Raw genomic sequence first — 16777 nt, forward strand, 5'->3', positions numbered from 1 at the left:
AGGAGGCTGAGGCAGGAGAATTGCCACAAGTTCAAGGTCAGCCTGGGCTACATAATAAGCTCAAGGCCAGTCTGGACTACAGAGTAAGACCCTGTTTCAAAAAAAACAAAAAAAATTTTTTTTTTAAATTTTCCCACACTGTGGGTTGTCTCTTCACTCTGTTGTTTTCTCTTACTTTGCAAAAGCATTTTAATGAGATGAGATCCCAGTTGTTGATTCTTTTTATTTATTTTTTTATTTTTTTGTTTTTTTCTGGTACCGGGAATCGAACTCATGCCCAGGCAGGCCCACCGTGCTGCTGAGCTAAATCCTCAGCCCCCTAGTTGTTGATTCGTTGAAGTATTTCCCATGCAGTTTGATTTTTGCTCATGAACTCTCTGCCTACCCCTGTCTCTTCAAGATTTCTACCTACTTTCTCTTCCAGGAGATTTAGTGTTTCTGTTTTAATATTTAGACCTTTGATCCATTTCAATTTTAGTTCAGTGCATAGTGAAATATATGGATCTAATTTTAATCTTTAGCATGTGGAACAAGCCAGTCTTTCTATCACCATTTATTAAAGAGGCTGTCTTTCTTCCAGTAAATGCATTTGGCTCCTTTGTCAAAGATAAAGTGACTGCGTACGTCTGGAGTTGTTTCTGCATCTTCTAATTTGTTCCGTTGATCCTTGGGTCTGATTTTTTTTTTTTTTTTTTTTTGCCTGTAACATATTTTTATCACAGTAACTTTGTAGTACAGTTTTAAGTCAGAGATTGTAATGCCCCTTGCTTTGCCTTTGTTGCCCATAACTATTTTTGCTATTCTAGGTCTGTTCTGGTTCCAAATGAATTTTAGGACTGTTTTCTCTAGTTCTGTGAGAGATGCTGTTGGAATGTTAATGAGGATTGCATTAAATCTGTAAAACAGTTTTGGGAGTATGGCCATTTTTTCACTATATTGGTGCTTCCTACCCAAGGGCAAGGGATATCTTTCCATTTTCTAATATCTTCTTCAATCTCATTTTTCAGAGTTCTGTAGTTTTCAATGTAGAGGTCTTTTACTTTCTTCATTAGATGGATTCCTAAGTATCCCACTTTTTATGCTATTGTGAAAGGTGTTGTTTCCCTAATTTCTCTCTCAGTAAGCTTATTATTCATGTACAAAAGGTTATTGATTTTTGAGTGTTGACTTTGTATCCAGCCATGCTACTGAATTTGTTTACTAAATCTAGAAGTCTTTTGGTGGAATTTTTGGAGTTTTCTAGGTAAAGTATCATATTATCTGCAAATAATAATAATTTAACTTCTTCCTTTTCTATCCTTATTCCTTTTATTTTCTTCTCTTGTCTAATTGCTCTGGCTAGTGTTTCCAGAACTATATTGGATATGAGTGTTGACAGTGGACATCCTTGTGTTGTTCCGGATCTTAGAGTGAAAGCTTTCAGTTTTTGCTCATTTAGTATGATGGCTGTTGATTTGTCATAGGTGACTTTTATCAGATTGAGGTGAAGGCCATCTACTTGAATTTTCTGTAGGGTTTTTAATCATGAATGGGTGTTGGACTTCATCAAATTCTTTTTCTGCATCTACTGAAATAATCGTATGGTTTTTGTCCTTGGCTCTGTTAATATAGTGTATTACATTTATTGATTTGTGTATGTTGAACCATCCCTTCATTCCTGGGGTGAATACTACTTGGTCATGGTGTATAATCTTCTTGATGTTCTGCAACATTCTGTTTTCCAACAAGGTCAACTTTTTTAACTTCCACATATAAATAAGAACATGTGATATTCATCTTTCAGTGCCTGGCTTATTTCATTTAATATAATTTCCTCCAGTCCCATCTAGGTTGCTGCAAGTGATAGGATTTCATTTTTTTTATCCTGGAAAAAAGAAAGAAATGCTAAAATATTGTGTACATATACTACATTCCATCCGTACCTTGGCAAATGCAGACACTTATTCAGCATACTGATTTCTTTGCCTTGGACACTGCTGTATAATATTCTATTTTTATTCTTTCAGGAACCTCCATATTGTTTTCAATTATGGCTGTGCAATACACATTCCCACCAACAGTATATAAGACTTCTGCTTTCTCCATTCTCATCAGTATTTGTTAATTTTGTCTTTTTGATGATAACCATTCTAACTAGAGTGAAATCACATCTCACTGTGATTTTGATTTGCACTTCCCTAACGATTAGTGATGAGGAACACGTTTTCCTATTCTTGCTGGTAATTTGCATATTTTCTTTGGAGAACTACCTATTCAGATTATTTGCCCATTTTTAATTTAATGATTTGAGGATTTTGCCACTTAATTGAGTTCAATAGTGTAAGTAGTAATTCCTTGTTGGATGAATAGTCTACAAATATTTTCTCCCATCCTGTAGGTTGTCTCTTCACTTTACTGACTGTTTTCTTTGCTGTGAAGAAGTTTTCCATTTGATATGATTCCATAGTTTTTCATTCCATTTGTCCAATTTTGTTTATGTTGTTTGTGCTTTTGCGGTCTTATCCTTGTCCATCTCAGTGTTCTGAGTCATTTTTCTCTTGGTTTTTTTCAGTAGTTTCATAGTATCAGGTCTTAAATTAAATCTTTGACTATTTTGAGGCTGTTTTAATGCCAAGATAGGTATTTTTTTTTCCAGATAGGAATTTAATTTCATTATTCTGTACATGAATACCCAGTCTCCCCAGCACCATCTTATTGAAGAGAACAGTCCTTTCTCTAGTGAATGTTTTCAGTGCCTGTCTTAGTTACTTTTCTCTCATTGATGAGACAAAATACCTGGCACCCAAAATTAAGGGAAGAAAGGTTTATTTATCTCACAATTTGCACAGGTTTCAGTCCATAATTAGCTGGCTCGAAGGCAGGCTGGTGTAGCAGGGGGTCAACTATTCATGGCAGGAAAGACAACAAAAGTAACAAAAGCAAAAGGAAGGGGCAAACCTCCTTTCCTCCCTTATATTGTATGTAGGCTACCCACCCTAGGGTGGTTGTAGCACTCACACCCCCAATACCAGCACTTAGACAATGAACAAATTCTAGATTCAGCAGACTCTGAAAAGCCCTCCCCCTGTGACCATCTGAGGTTTGCAGGGACATCCAGATACAAACCATAACAGTGCCTTTGTCCAAAAATTACTTGATGGTAAATATTTGGATTTGTCCCTGGGATTTCTGTTCCATTGATCTGTGTCTATTTTTATGCCAGTACTATACTGTTTTGGTTAACTTTGTAGTATGTTTTGAAGTCAATACTTCCAGCTCCCCCTACTCCACAATTGTTTTGGCTATTCAGGTGCCTTTGGGCTTCTATAAAAATTTTGGATTTTTTTTCTATTTCTTTGAAGAATACATTTCAAATTTTGATAGAGATTCCATTGAATCTGTTGATCACTTTGAGTAATATGACCATATTAATAATATTAATTCTCTCAATCCATGAACATGGGATATCTTTCCTTTGTGTGTGTCTTCAATCAGTGTTTTCAGTGTAGAGATTTTTTACCTCCGTGGTTAAATTTATTCATAGGGGATTTTTGTTATTGTTTGTTTTATTTGGTAGCTATTGCAAAAAGATTACTTTCTTTCCTTTACCCAGCTAGTTCATTATTGGTGTATAGAAATCCAACTGACTTTTGCATGTTGATATTTTTACCCTGTAACTTTACTGAATTTATCAGTTCTAACAGTTTTTGGTAGAGACTTTAGGTTTATCTACATATAAGAGTATGTTGTCTACAAACAGAGAAAATTTGACTACCTCTTTTTTATCTGGATATCTTTCATTTCTTTCTTGCCTGAGTGTTCTGGTTAGGTCTATGTGAGTTATACATCAAATACAATTATTCTAGAAGATAACTTCTAAGTCTATTTTTAATCACACCAATGTACTAAAACTAGTTTTTAAAAGCAAAAACAAAAAAATAAAATAAAATAAAAACAAAAGCAGGATTTTCAAGTTGGATAAAATAAAAATCCAAATATAAACTATCAAAAATATACCTAACCAAAAAATAAATAAAACTATTCTCTTAAATATATATATATATATATATACCTAACCAGAAGAACAACAAAATCTTGAAAAATAAAAGGATGAAACAATTTTTGTTGCCAACTTAACCAAAATAACACTAGTGCAGCTATAATAATACCAGGTAAAATTGATTTAAGGCAAAAAAATATTAATTCAAATACAAGAGTAATTAGAAAATGAGAAAAAATTAACTGTGAAAATAACACTGATAGGTGCTTAGTAATAACATATTTATATAAAGTAAAATCTGACAGAATTGCAAGAAAAATTAATAAATCCACAGACATAGTGGAAAACTGCTAGACTGAGCTAAAAAACAATAGTGGCAAAAGACTTAGAAGACTGAATTTCAGAGTTAACTAAACAATTCACTGAACAAATTTAGAGCTCTATATTTAGCAATTAAAGATATACATTTTTGTAAAGCAAACACAACTTTTGGGAAATTTTATTATGTATCAGTCTATGAAGCAAATCTCAATAAATCACAAGACTTATACAATCACATTCTCTGATCATAATCTGATGAAATAATAAATTATCACTATATTTGAAATTTTTCAAACAACTTCTAAATAATTGACTAAAAGAAAAAGTATAATAAAATTTAGAGTTGAATGATAATAACCACTAAAAAAAAAAAATTAAAACCTTAAATACACAAAATACCCAGAAAAGCTAATAAATCAATGAATATTAACTGTAGGTGTTAGAAAGAACAGAATAAAGCCAAAGCAAGTAAAATGTTCTCTGAAAAAAACAAGAGTCCAACAAGTACAATTAAGAGTGAAAAAGCATAAATAAAACAAACTTGGTGAAAACAGACAAAGCTACATGTATAGTGGAGAAGAAGTTCTGCATGGAAACCAGAATCTAGGTTCTGACATGTGTCAATCTTGTTTGTGATTTCTGGGCTTCAGTTTGTTCATTTGCAAAGTGGAGATGATATTTACTCAATATCTAATAATAGTTCTTCCCCCTCTCCTCAATCATTCTTTAAAACAAAGAGCATAAAACAGCCAAAAATGTAAGATTTATGAATAATTAATCTTCTATATAAAGTCATATTTTCTGTCAACATGAATAAACAAGCAGTGACTGTAATTTATTTTAAAATGTGTTCTTACCTGCCAAAACACATTCTTGAGTATATAAAAGTCCAAACCCAGTGATGCCATAAATGTAAATAAAGGTATAAAATAACAATAAAGTGAAAAACTTGGTGTTCGTAGTAGAGGGTAAACAACTTGATGGACCTACAACAGCAAAGGTAAACAGGAAATTCATTACTGCCATTTTCACATAATAGAAATGAAGTCAATGCTATGTCAATCGAGGTAAATTTTAGGATATTCTGATTTGTAACTAATGAGAGATTATCTACAAGGTCAGCCTGGAGTCCTGTGATAGATTTATTGGTCTAACTGTTCAAAAGGATAATAGTACAGTTCTATTCACTGAAGAATTGTGCAGTTTTTTGCCACATAAACATTACTTGTAGCATATAATTAGTATTTTCATAAATAATACTCCTACCACTGATGAAACTTGAGATAATTTTGGGTGATAACAAATAAGTAATTTTTATTTGACTGCTAGATGTTTACTTTTCAGATGTTTATTTTAATTTGCTTTAAGCAGAGAAAATAATCTTGTAGGTACTTGCAGTGTCATAAAAATTTGCATAAGATTGAAAATCAGTCAGTGGAGAAAAATAGTACTTAGATAACATTATAGCTGGTTACATAAGACACAAATCACAAAGGCCACATATAGATTGACTGAAAACACAATGATAGAAGTGTTGCAAATATTCCCTCCTAAAAAGTTTATTTGGAAATAGTTTTGGCTTCACTATGTAATCTGTTCACAGAAATAATGGCAGAAAACTTCCCAAATATAGGTAAAGAAAGAAACATACAGATAAGTGAATCACATAGAACCCCAAATGACCACAATCAAAAGATAATGTCTCTGCGCCATTATACTCTAAGTACCAAAAGTCCAACACAGAGATAAAATCATAAAAGCTGTTAAGAGAAAGACAATGAATTATATTCACAGGTAAATCCATTAGATTACAGCAGACTTTTCTACACAAAACTTAAAAGAAAGGAGGACATGGAGCTAAGTGTTTCAAACCCTAAAAGATAACAACATCCAACCCCAACTTTTATATCCCGCAAAACATTCCTTCAAAATTAATGGAGAGACAGACTTCTGGGAAGATGATGGGGCAATGAGCAGCAACACCTCAACCTCTGCAATATTTGGAATTGAGACACTGGAAAATAACAAGTTGGGGAAGAAAAAAAGGAGAGAGGTGGACCCCTGGGACCCAAGAAGGATCTGAGCCCACAGGGAAATTGAAGAGACAGACCACAACACAAAAAATGGAAGGGACAATCTGCATTTTCTCTTCAGTTCCTGGCTTGTGGCATAAAGAGGCTCAAATCCACAGAGATACAGTAAAAGTGGGTAATTCCAGAGGCCTCCAGGGAGAAATCCACAAGTAGAACACAGCAGTGGATTGTGTGCACTGCAATAGCTGGTGAGTGACTCCAGTCCAAGTAACTGCAGTGCCCCCTAGAGACACTGCTTGGTCAGATGCCATCTTAGGGACAGGCCAACTGAAGCTGGGACTCAGAGCAGCCATTGATAGGCTTCATCTTAAGGACTCCCAGTGTTAAAAACCCACAGTGACTGGATGAGAAATAACCACAGGAGACATCCTTGGTCAGGGAGCTAGTGTCAGACCAGTAAGAAACACCCAGAGCCTTATAAGCTAACTGACTCAGGCTCCAGCCCCACAGTAAGAGGCCAGGCTCAATCTGAATGTCTGTGGACTTGAAAGTACTAGAACAGGCACTCTACTTTAAACCTACGGCGGACTTGCTGGGATTGTCCAGCATGAATCTGTGCACTGACTGCCTCCTTTATCTTCCAGCAAGAGCAAAGTCAAGTTGGCACTGCCACAAAACTGTAGACCCCAGAGAAAACCACAAGCTTGAAATCAGAGAGAAATTTCCTTTCTTTTTTCTTTTTTTTCCATTAATTTGTGGTTTTTAATTGTTTACTTTTGTTTTTTCTTGAGTGTGAACATTGTTTTTACTTTTTTGTTTTCTTTAGTTCTTGTTTTGGTTTTTTCCTTGTTTCCCTCCTGTCTTTCCCAGTTTTCCCAGGCTTGAACAATATTCCTTTGTCCTTCAGGTTTGATTCTAATCTCTTTTTCTTCTATTATTTCTCTATTTTTTCCTCTTAACCCTTTTAAATTTTCTCCCCTTGGGGTAAAATTGCTGTATTGAGTGAACATTTATTGTATATAATTTTCTAATTTGTCTTAGGTTTTGTTATATAACTATAAATCTTGTATCCATGGTTAAATGTAGCAAATTATAACACTGTCATTTCCCAGTCTTTGCTTCATAATATTGTTATTACTGATTGTACTACTTTAGCCAAAGTGGCATAGTTGTCATGATCAATTGATCTTCTTTGTATGCCAATCCCTAGATTGTCTGGGGGTCATAAACAATGTTTTGGTCTAGTACCAAAGAACTAGGTGCTAGGCCAAACAGGCTGCAACCTTTCACGCCTAATAAAATGAAAAGGTAGGATTCTAGGACAGATTCAAAAGCCAAAAGCCAGCCACATCTAGAAGATATCTCCAAAAGGTAGTCATTTCCTAAAGATGTCTTGATACTAGCAATAAACAAAATAGATTAGTCCATAGCCAATTTTATCAAAATAAGGAAAGAAAAGATCCAACTTTATGTTATTAGAAATGAAAATGACAAAATCACAACAGATTCTGCCAAATTACTTTGAGAACTTTTACTCTGATAAAATGAAAACTTCCAAGGTCCCAAGTTTGATTCCCAGTACCAAAACAAAACAAAATAAAACAAAACTTCAAGAGAAATAGATTCCTAGATACATATGTCCTACCAAAGCTGAATTTGAAGATATAAAAATCCTGAATAATCCAGTATCAGTCAATGAACTTGAAGAAGTGATTTTTTAAAGAAAACTACCAACTATCAATTCACAATGTCTATCATATCTCCTAGTTTAAATTAACTCTTTCAGGTTTTACACTAGTGAAACAATGCGGTGCTTGCACATGTATGTTTGAGAGCACTCAAAGGTAAAGGGCAACTGGGATGTGGGAAAAGAGAAGGGAAAGAAGGAGAAATTTTGTATGTATGTATATGCAGGATAGTCAACATGGCTGTTCTACTGTCTTGTATTTCTTTGCTGAAAGAAACTGTCAGTGAGTCCTTGGTTGATCAGCATTACATGTCTATGTCTGTTTTCATGAGAAACCACTTTGAAGATATCAATATGTGATACAACAAGCATTGTTAATTCCCTACCACTTTGTTTGTAACTCTGTACTGTCTGTACTGTTCCTTTGCTATTTTGTAAAATGTTGTCTGTCTGTTAATATTTTCCTCCTTTTATTTTTAAAATAAAAATAAATAAATAAATAAATAAATAAAAAAAACTGCCAACTAAGAAAATCCAAAGTCCCAATGGATTCACTGTTGAATTCTACAAGAAATTTAGAGAAGATCTAATGTCATCATTCTTCAAACTCTTTAATGGAATAGAAAGGGAAGCAATACTCCCAAAGTCATACTTGGAAGCAAGCATTACCCTGATTCAAAAACCAGGAAAGGACCCAACCAAAACAGACAACTGTGGGTGAAAATCATCAAAAATATCATACATCATAACCAGGTAGGATTCATCCCAGCGATGCAAGGTTGGTTCAACACATGCAAATCAATAAATACAATACACACAGAAGCAAGGACAAAAGTCACATATTCATCTCAATAGACACAGAAAAGTTAAATTATCATTATTTGTGGATGACAAGATCCTCTACATAGAAGACTCCAAAAATACTACCAAAAGACTTCTAGAATTAATAACCAAATTCAATAGCATAACAAGATATCAAGTCAACTTTCAAAAATCAGTGGTGTTCCTGTACACCAATAACAAACTCACCAAGAGAGAAAATAGGGAAACAACATCTTTCACAATAGCATCAAGAAAGGTAAAATACTTAGAAATTAACTTAACCAAAGAAATGAAAACTGTAGTACTCTGTAAAAGGAGATCAAACAGGATATCAGAAAATGGAAAAATATACCCTGTTCTTGGATAGGCAGAATGAGTACAGTCAAAATGGCCATACTTCCAAATCTGTTATACAGAAATACACAATCTAAATCAAAATGCCAATAGCTTTCCTCACAGAACTAGAGAAAGCAATCCCAAAATTCATATGGAACCAGAACAGACCTACAATACCAAAAGCAATTCTGAGAAACAAGGCCAAGCCAGAAGGCATCACAATCCCTCACTTGAAATTGTACTACAAAGCTACAGTAATTTAAAAAATACCACAGACTTATGGATTAATGGGACAGAATAGAGGCTGCTGAAACAACTCCAGGCATACTCAGCTACCTATCTTTGATAAAAGAGCCACATACTTTCACTGGAGGAAAGATAGCCCTTTAACAAATGATGCTGGGAAAACTGGCTATCCACATGCTGAAGATTGAACCTAGACCCATACCTCTTCCCATGCACTAAACTAAAATCAAAATGGATTCGAGATCTAAATATTAAAACAAGCCAGGAATGGTGGTGCACATCTGTAATCCCAGCATTTGCGTGGATTGAGGCAGGAGAATTGCTGTGAGTTTGAGGCCAACCTGGGCTGCATAGAGAGACCCAACCTCAAAAAACATAAATAAAATAATAAAAAATAAATAAAACAGAAACTATGGAAGACACATAGGTAAAACTTTTGAAGACATAGGTGTAGACAAAGATTTTCAAGAGCGAAGAGACAATCTATAGAATGACAAAAAATATTTACAAGCTACTCCTCAAAGGACCAATATCTAGAAAATGTAAGTAACTTTTTAAAAGAAATTAGACCCTCCAAAAAAGACTCAATCAAAAAATGGGCAACTGAAATGAATAAACACTTCTCAGATGAAGAAATACAAATAACCAATAAATACAACGGAAAAATGTTCAACATGGCTGGCCATTCAAAAATGCAAATTAAAACTGAGATTCCATCTCACTCCACAAACTTTCTTGGCTATCTTCAAGAAATCAGACAGCAACAAATGCTAGCAAGGTTGCAGGAAAAAGAAACCCTTCTCCACTGTTGGTGGCACAACCACTGTACAAATCAGTATGGAGATTCCTCAGAAACTTCAAACTAGAAATTCCATTTGACCCAGCTAATCCCCTTCAAAGACATCATACCATGGTGATGGGTGCATACCTATGTTTATGGAAACACAATTCATAACAGCTAAATCTTATATGTCTATATGTCCTATATGTCCATCAACAGATGAATGGGTAAAGAAAATGTGGTATTTACCCACAATGGAATAGTACTATGCCATGAAAAAGATAAACTTGAGTTATTTGTGGGAAAATCAGTGCACTTTAAGACCATAATGTTAAGTGAAGTAAATGAGACAGAAAAGCTTCAATGTTCCATGAGAAACAATTGAGAAACTCAATATACAAATAAAGTGCAAAATAAAAGACAGACAATAGGAAAAAAGAGAGAAGATTATTGTAATCTAACATGGACAATCTACCTAAAAGTGTACCTTGTTTTAGTATAATTGTCTTATACATTTTGTATGTTGTTGTTGTTGTTGTGTTTGTCTTTTTTTGAGACATGGTTTTGCTATGCAGTTGAGGATGGCCTTGAACTCATTTTGTAGCCCAGGCTAACCTCAAACTCCCAGCAATCCTCCTGCCTCAGTCTCCTGAGTGCTGGGATTACAAGCACACACCACCATGCCCAGCTTGTATGGCTTTTTGGCCTGTTACCATGACTGTTAATTTATATGTCTGATAAGTAACTTTATAAAAACTTTTAAGATAAGTAAATGAATATAACAGTGGCAAAAAAGGGAGGACGGGAAGGAATTGAGATGTGTTATGTACCTGTACCAGTTACTCACAATGAATGTAATCATTATGTACTCTAAACTTGTATTAACAAAAGTTTAAAAATATTTAATAGCAGTTGAAATTATTTTAATATCTGTTCACATTAAAACCACTTCACACATTTGGAGATGAGACAGAAGTGGACTTTGTTTTGGGTATACATCCTTTAATGTATTGTCTAATTTATTATACATACAGTACCTCAACAAAATGGAAGGCCAGTTGTCCTAACACAAATCCTAATACAGAAAGAATTGTCAAGACAATGACTTCATGATTCTTTAACAGCACCTTCAAAACACCTTTAAAAAAGAGAATGCATGTTATTTAAACATAACTCATAGTTTTAAAATGCTGCTTACCTGGATTCAATCATTACCCGTTACATACGTGTATCCAATTTTATCGTACTCCATATGTGTGTACAAATATTATGTGTCAATTTTAAAAATAAACCTTATTGAAAGAAAAATGATACTTTATAGTTTTAAAACAATTTAATATTCACCCTCTATTTAATTTTGAGCATTCTGAGTGTCACATTATTATAGATGAATAGTAAATAGTTGTTACAAATACTGTTAAGTATAAGCCACATATAGCAAGGCAACTCTCGCTGGTGAATTTTAAAAATACTGAGACTTCAGCACCCTCCCATGTGCCCACCCAGTGACATGTTAGGACCAATGATGAGAAATAATGAAACATCCCAGGCTAATACCAACACACTTCATCTTATATCAATAAATATTTGTTCTAGACCTAAAACAACGTATGTTCTATAATTTTCCTAAAAGTCAGAAATTCCTTTAACTCCGTTCGTAAAAAAATTGCCTTAATCATACAAGGAACAAAAGGCATTTGTTATCTCTATCTGCATTTTCTTCCCTTGAAGCCCTACTTTGCCCAAGATTATTCATTTCATCTTCTCCAGAGGCAATCAAGAGATATAATATTAATTTATGCACAGGGCAAGATTCACTGGCATCCCAGATTCTGCACTTCCTGCCTCACAGCTGTAGGTCAAGCTAAATCAGTAAATGTTTATTCAATATTTCTTATGTGCAAGGCCAGACAAATGTTTTTCACAATACTTCTGCAATATCCTTTACTAATGGACCACTTGCTTCCATGGATTCATAGTGTATCAAAACTAGTGGCATCAACTGAGGAATGGATAAAAAAGATATGGTATTTTTATACAGTGGAGTATTACTCAGCTATAAAGAAAGATAAACTGGAGGTTTTTATAGGTAAATGGATGCAACTAGAGACCATACTCATAAGTGAAATAAATCAGACTCACATGTGTAAACATCATATTGTCTCCCTAGTGTAAGAAACTGAAAGAGTAAATAAGATCCAAAATCTACAATAGATATTGTGAAATGGAAAGATACTGCTCAAAAGGAAAGAACAATTGGGATGGGGGAAGAAAAAAATATATACATATATATACAAGCTAAGATAATTATACTACTAATTTCTATTAGTTCATTGAAAGGAATGAAATGTGCTTATACTGTTTGATCAGACTGCATGCCTATATCTTGTAATCTGAGCAACTACTTTGAAGATAACAATATGCAATATAAGAACCATTGTTAATTTCTTATTATCTGGTTTTGAAATTCTGTATCATAGGTTTTATGGAGTTTTTTCACTTTAAAAAATACTAGTGGAGCTTATAGCCATCAGTACCTTGTGAGTACCAAAAGGGACCAAGATCTTTACTATTTTAAAGATCTCCACAGAAAGTAATTTCACTCCCTCATCCAAAAGGTAAAACTGAAAAAGTTTGTTGTTGTATTTGCTTCATTATTTGTTCATTTATAGCATTCCTAATTCCAGAAAGGAACAGCTGACATTTTTCCCCAAAATAAATTTTCTTTTACGGGGGCCCAGACACTGTTCTAAAATCACTAGAGTTAAATTGTGGAATAAAACTGCTGTTCTTGAATATGTTATTTTATCTGCATAAAAACTATTCACTGTATCGTTTGAATTCTTAATCATCACTTAAAAGGCCCTTCATAGTGAAGTTCCTTCTGGAAGCTGAGGTGAGTGGTTCATCTTCGAAGAAAAATCTCATCAAAAGCCATAATAAAATGGACAGACTTAATGACGTCAACTACATAAGTTATGAATTGTAGATCAGAGCTCTTTGTCTATTTACCCCAGTTGTCTGTCCTCATCTCAGATATTTTGGTTAGGTTAGGTATGCCAAGACGGGCTGTATAGGGTTGTTCCTCCTTGTTACCAGAGAATCTCAACAGTGCCTTTCTGGTTATATTTACCACATCGCATCGTAGGTATCTGTTTGCCAGTCTCCCACATGAGCAGGCTCCAAGATGTGAAGGAGCGCCTCACTCTCTTCATGTGCCTATCACCCTGCCATGCTCAGCAAATGTTACTGAATGAAGGGACAAAAATAGATACTATTTAAAACTGAAGGAAGCTAGACGGACAGCATTCACCTGCATCTGGAAATTTCATTGATCTCTTCTTTTGATATGGTCATGAACACTCTACACTTTAAAAAAAAAAAGCTCAAAGCATAGAGGAGAGATAAATTTTAAAAATAACCACCTACCTCCCAAAACACTAATGGCGCATATAAGTAGTGGGAAATGTAGCTCTGTTACAAGGTAATCAGCTGACCTCCCGCAGAGTAAATCAGGTGTAGAACCTTCTTCTTGTGTCCAAAAGGAATTATTCATGTTTTGCTGTTATTTTGCTAGAACTTGGTGGAGTCCCTTGTGTTATTACTGACACTTTCACTACTGCAGACTAACCTGTTATAATACGCAAAAAGAGAAACATGAGGCCTTCCAAGACCAGATTCACCCAGATCCCCTACTTAAGGTTGTGCCACACTGAGATCTGAGCAGTCTCTTCTTGTCATAAGGCACATGCTAATACTCCTTGTTCTACCTCTTGCTCTAAGAATATTTTATAGGAACAACAACAGCAGTGTTGATGTTTTTTCCTGGAGAGAGGGTATATTCATTATTGTCCTAACTATTGTAATGATATGGTAATGACATGTCCTGGCTGAACAGTGAGTTTTTCAAAGGCTGAAGCTAAATATTGACTTTTATTTTTATTAGGGCTGTGCACACAGTGTGTAGCACAAGATTCAGCTCTCGATAAATATGCGATGAAGTGAACTCTGAGGGAAGAGCAGCAAGGATAAATGTTATACTCCACATTCTCCACAGGTCCACATCATTCTAGAATTCCACTTTACTGCTCCAACCCCAGCACTCCTTCATCTCAGCCTCTCCCAAATCACAAATGGCACATGGGCAGCACGGTCAAAGTGGAGCCACAGCAGTCCAGACTGGGAGTGGGGATGGGTGAAAATAATCCAAAAACAAAAAATAAGACTAAGGTTGAAGTTTGGTCATTGGTGCTTTTAACTGAATTAGAAAAAGTCCCTCTTCCTCAGAGTAGCAGGAAGACGACAGGTACATGGCTTGGCGTGCAAATTACGAGCTGTATTCCAGCTCCAATCCCCTCCTGGCTGGTGCCCTGGTGTAGGACACAACCGCACACACAATGTATGTGCTGTCCTGAGAAGGACTTGTGCTGTTTTATGTTTCCTTCTTAACTTCAGAACTCCTACAAGTTCTTAAAGAAGCAGCGATAATATTTAAATTCATCTCTGGTGCCCTGCTGTGATTGTTTGGTCTATAGGGCACAGTGATCCTGGGATGAAGCATGGGGCGGCTGGGCTAAAAATAGACTCAAAACACAACATCTCTCAGCTCTTCATGTGTCTCTCAGTAGCCCTTCGTGTCCTTAGCATTTTCAAACACTTCTAACTCCATGTGTTAATGACCTTTAAATCAAGTTCTCCAAACTACCAAGACACAGTTTTTCCAAACCTAGGCTTCTTCCAAGTAGAAATCGAGATGAAGTCTCCCAAAATCTCAGAACAAAGCTCAGCTCTACATCTGTTTGCCAAAGGACAGCGCTCCCAACTGATACAATGGCAAAGCACTTTCCAAGCCTACTTTTTATTGGTTTCTTGCCTGCCTGGTTCTGTTCTGATTGGCTACTCCGATATCCCCACCACCAATCCAGAAGAAGATAAGTTATGTACTAACAGGGGGCATTTCTTAATATTCAAACTGTTTCATACAACAACAGTTTTAACTGATTTCCCTTGCTAACATAATAGCTGAAATGGTCAAAGACACCGACCATGCAGGGAAAATATAGTTGCTTTTTTTAATGCCAACTGGATCCAGTTCAACACTGCCCTGACTCTTCTCTCATTTTCAGGCAACTGTTTCCATTTTTTTTTTTTTTTTTTCTGCTTTTCAACGTTCTTTATTCTCGTTTTCCTCTTTCCTATTTGTGATTGGTCTTTGGTCCTTAATTTGAAGAAATAGTGCCACCCATTTTCTGAGGGAGCAAAAATGCGTTGCTCTGCTGGGAGTGGTGGCACGTGCTTGTAACTCCAGCGCTCAGGGAGGCTGAAGCAGAAGGATAAGAAGTTCAAGCCCAGTTTGGACAACTTAGTGACTTGGCAAGATTCTGTCTCAAAATGAAAAAATAAATAAAAGGAATAAAGTGTAGCTCAAAGTGCAAAGGTCCTGGGTCCAATCCCCAATGTGGGGACAGGGAGAGCAGGCATGCAAGTAACCCCCAATTCTGGGACACCTAGCTAATCTAATATACAGAATGAATTTTTTAGTGAATATTAATCAACTTGTAGGTTACTTTCAAGGAAGAGTTCTTTTGTGACTAGAAAATTCCACTCTGTCATTCTTACACCTCATAAATCAAGGTTGTGGGATAGTCCCTGCTCCAAGAACTCCACAGCAGGAAGATTACTAAACCTATTATCAATCTTTTTTTTAAAAAAAAAAAATTATTTTAAAGAATAAAAGAAGGATAATATAATAATAGGAGAGGCTTACCAAATTACAGACAAAGTGGTATGAAATTATCAATGGCTGTTGTTTCACATATTGTTATCTACAAGATCATTTCTCAGGAAAACAAATAGACAAATAATAGTGAGTTACAGAAAAAAGAGGTAGGAGATTATCAATAGTTGTTGTACTATACTTTGGTATCTTCAAAGTGGCTTCTAAAGCAAATAAATAGAGTTATACATGAGTGACCAATTGAATAATCATTAACTATTTTCAATGGTTGTTGTAAGAAACACATAATAATAAACATATATCCATTTATGAAATAGGATAGAAACAATACAAACATTACAGAGTTATGGACAGATTGGTAGGAAAATATCAATGGCTGCTGTAATACATGGTGGTATCTTCCAAGTGGTTTCTCAGGAAGACAGAGATACGCAAGAAGGATCTAACAAACAATTACAGCCTAAAGGTTGTCAAAAATAGCGTATTACCTCCTCAGCAGTGACTCCTTTCACTGAGGTGTGATGGCTGGAAGGCAAGGATTGAAAAGAAGGACCGAGAGACTTGCACCTGTGTTTAGGAACAGGCTGTTTTCTTGTTCCTCCAGAGTCATGATTACCCGGGGCTCCTCCATGGAGATGACAGTCTGGCCAGAGGGAGGAGGCAGAGTATGCCCCGGGCCCCTTAGTTCCTGTTGGATTAACTGGTAGAATGGGTCTGAGCTCTGGGGCCTCTGCTTTAGAGTGCAGACCAATCTCCAGTGGTCACTTTTGCATTCAGGGCATGGCCCAGGGGGCCTCTTAGGGCAGTTCCTCTTGAGGTGGCCTGGCTTTTAATA

At 35.5% G+C, this 16777-nt stretch overlaps 1 protein-coding gene across 2 annotated transcripts in view; it reads right to left on the bottom strand.

Moving 5' to 3' along the window:
* Slc9c2 (solute carrier family 9, member C2 (putative)) overlaps positions 1-15018 on the bottom strand; it is a 104869-nt gene extending 89851 nt beyond the window's left edge. Inside the window, exons 1-4 of one of the 2 annotated variants that reach the window (XM_013520788.1) lie at positions 14932-15018; positions 13635-13836; positions 11243-11343; positions 5158-5286 (exon numbers count right to left, since the gene is read on the bottom strand). In XM_013520788.1, coding sequence (XP_013376242.1) covers positions 5158-5286; positions 11243-11343; positions 13635-13761 — 357 coding nt within the window. In that variant the 5' untranslated portion in view covers positions 13762-13836; positions 14932-15018. Of the gene's footprint in view, positions 1-5157; positions 5287-11242; positions 11344-13634; positions 13837-14885 lie in introns of both variants that reach the window. The other variant, XM_013520790.1, reaches the window with a different exon arrangement.
* Positions 15019-16777: the final 1759 nt, after the last annotated feature.

This window comes from Chinchilla lanigera, unplaced genomic scaffold, assembly GCF_000276665.1.
Source record: "Chinchilla lanigera isolate Chin_1 unplaced genomic scaffold, ChiLan1.0 scaffold00005, whole genome shotgun sequence".
Classification (NCBI taxonomy): Eukaryota; Metazoa; Chordata; class Mammalia; order Rodentia; family Chinchillidae; genus Chinchilla; species Chinchilla lanigera.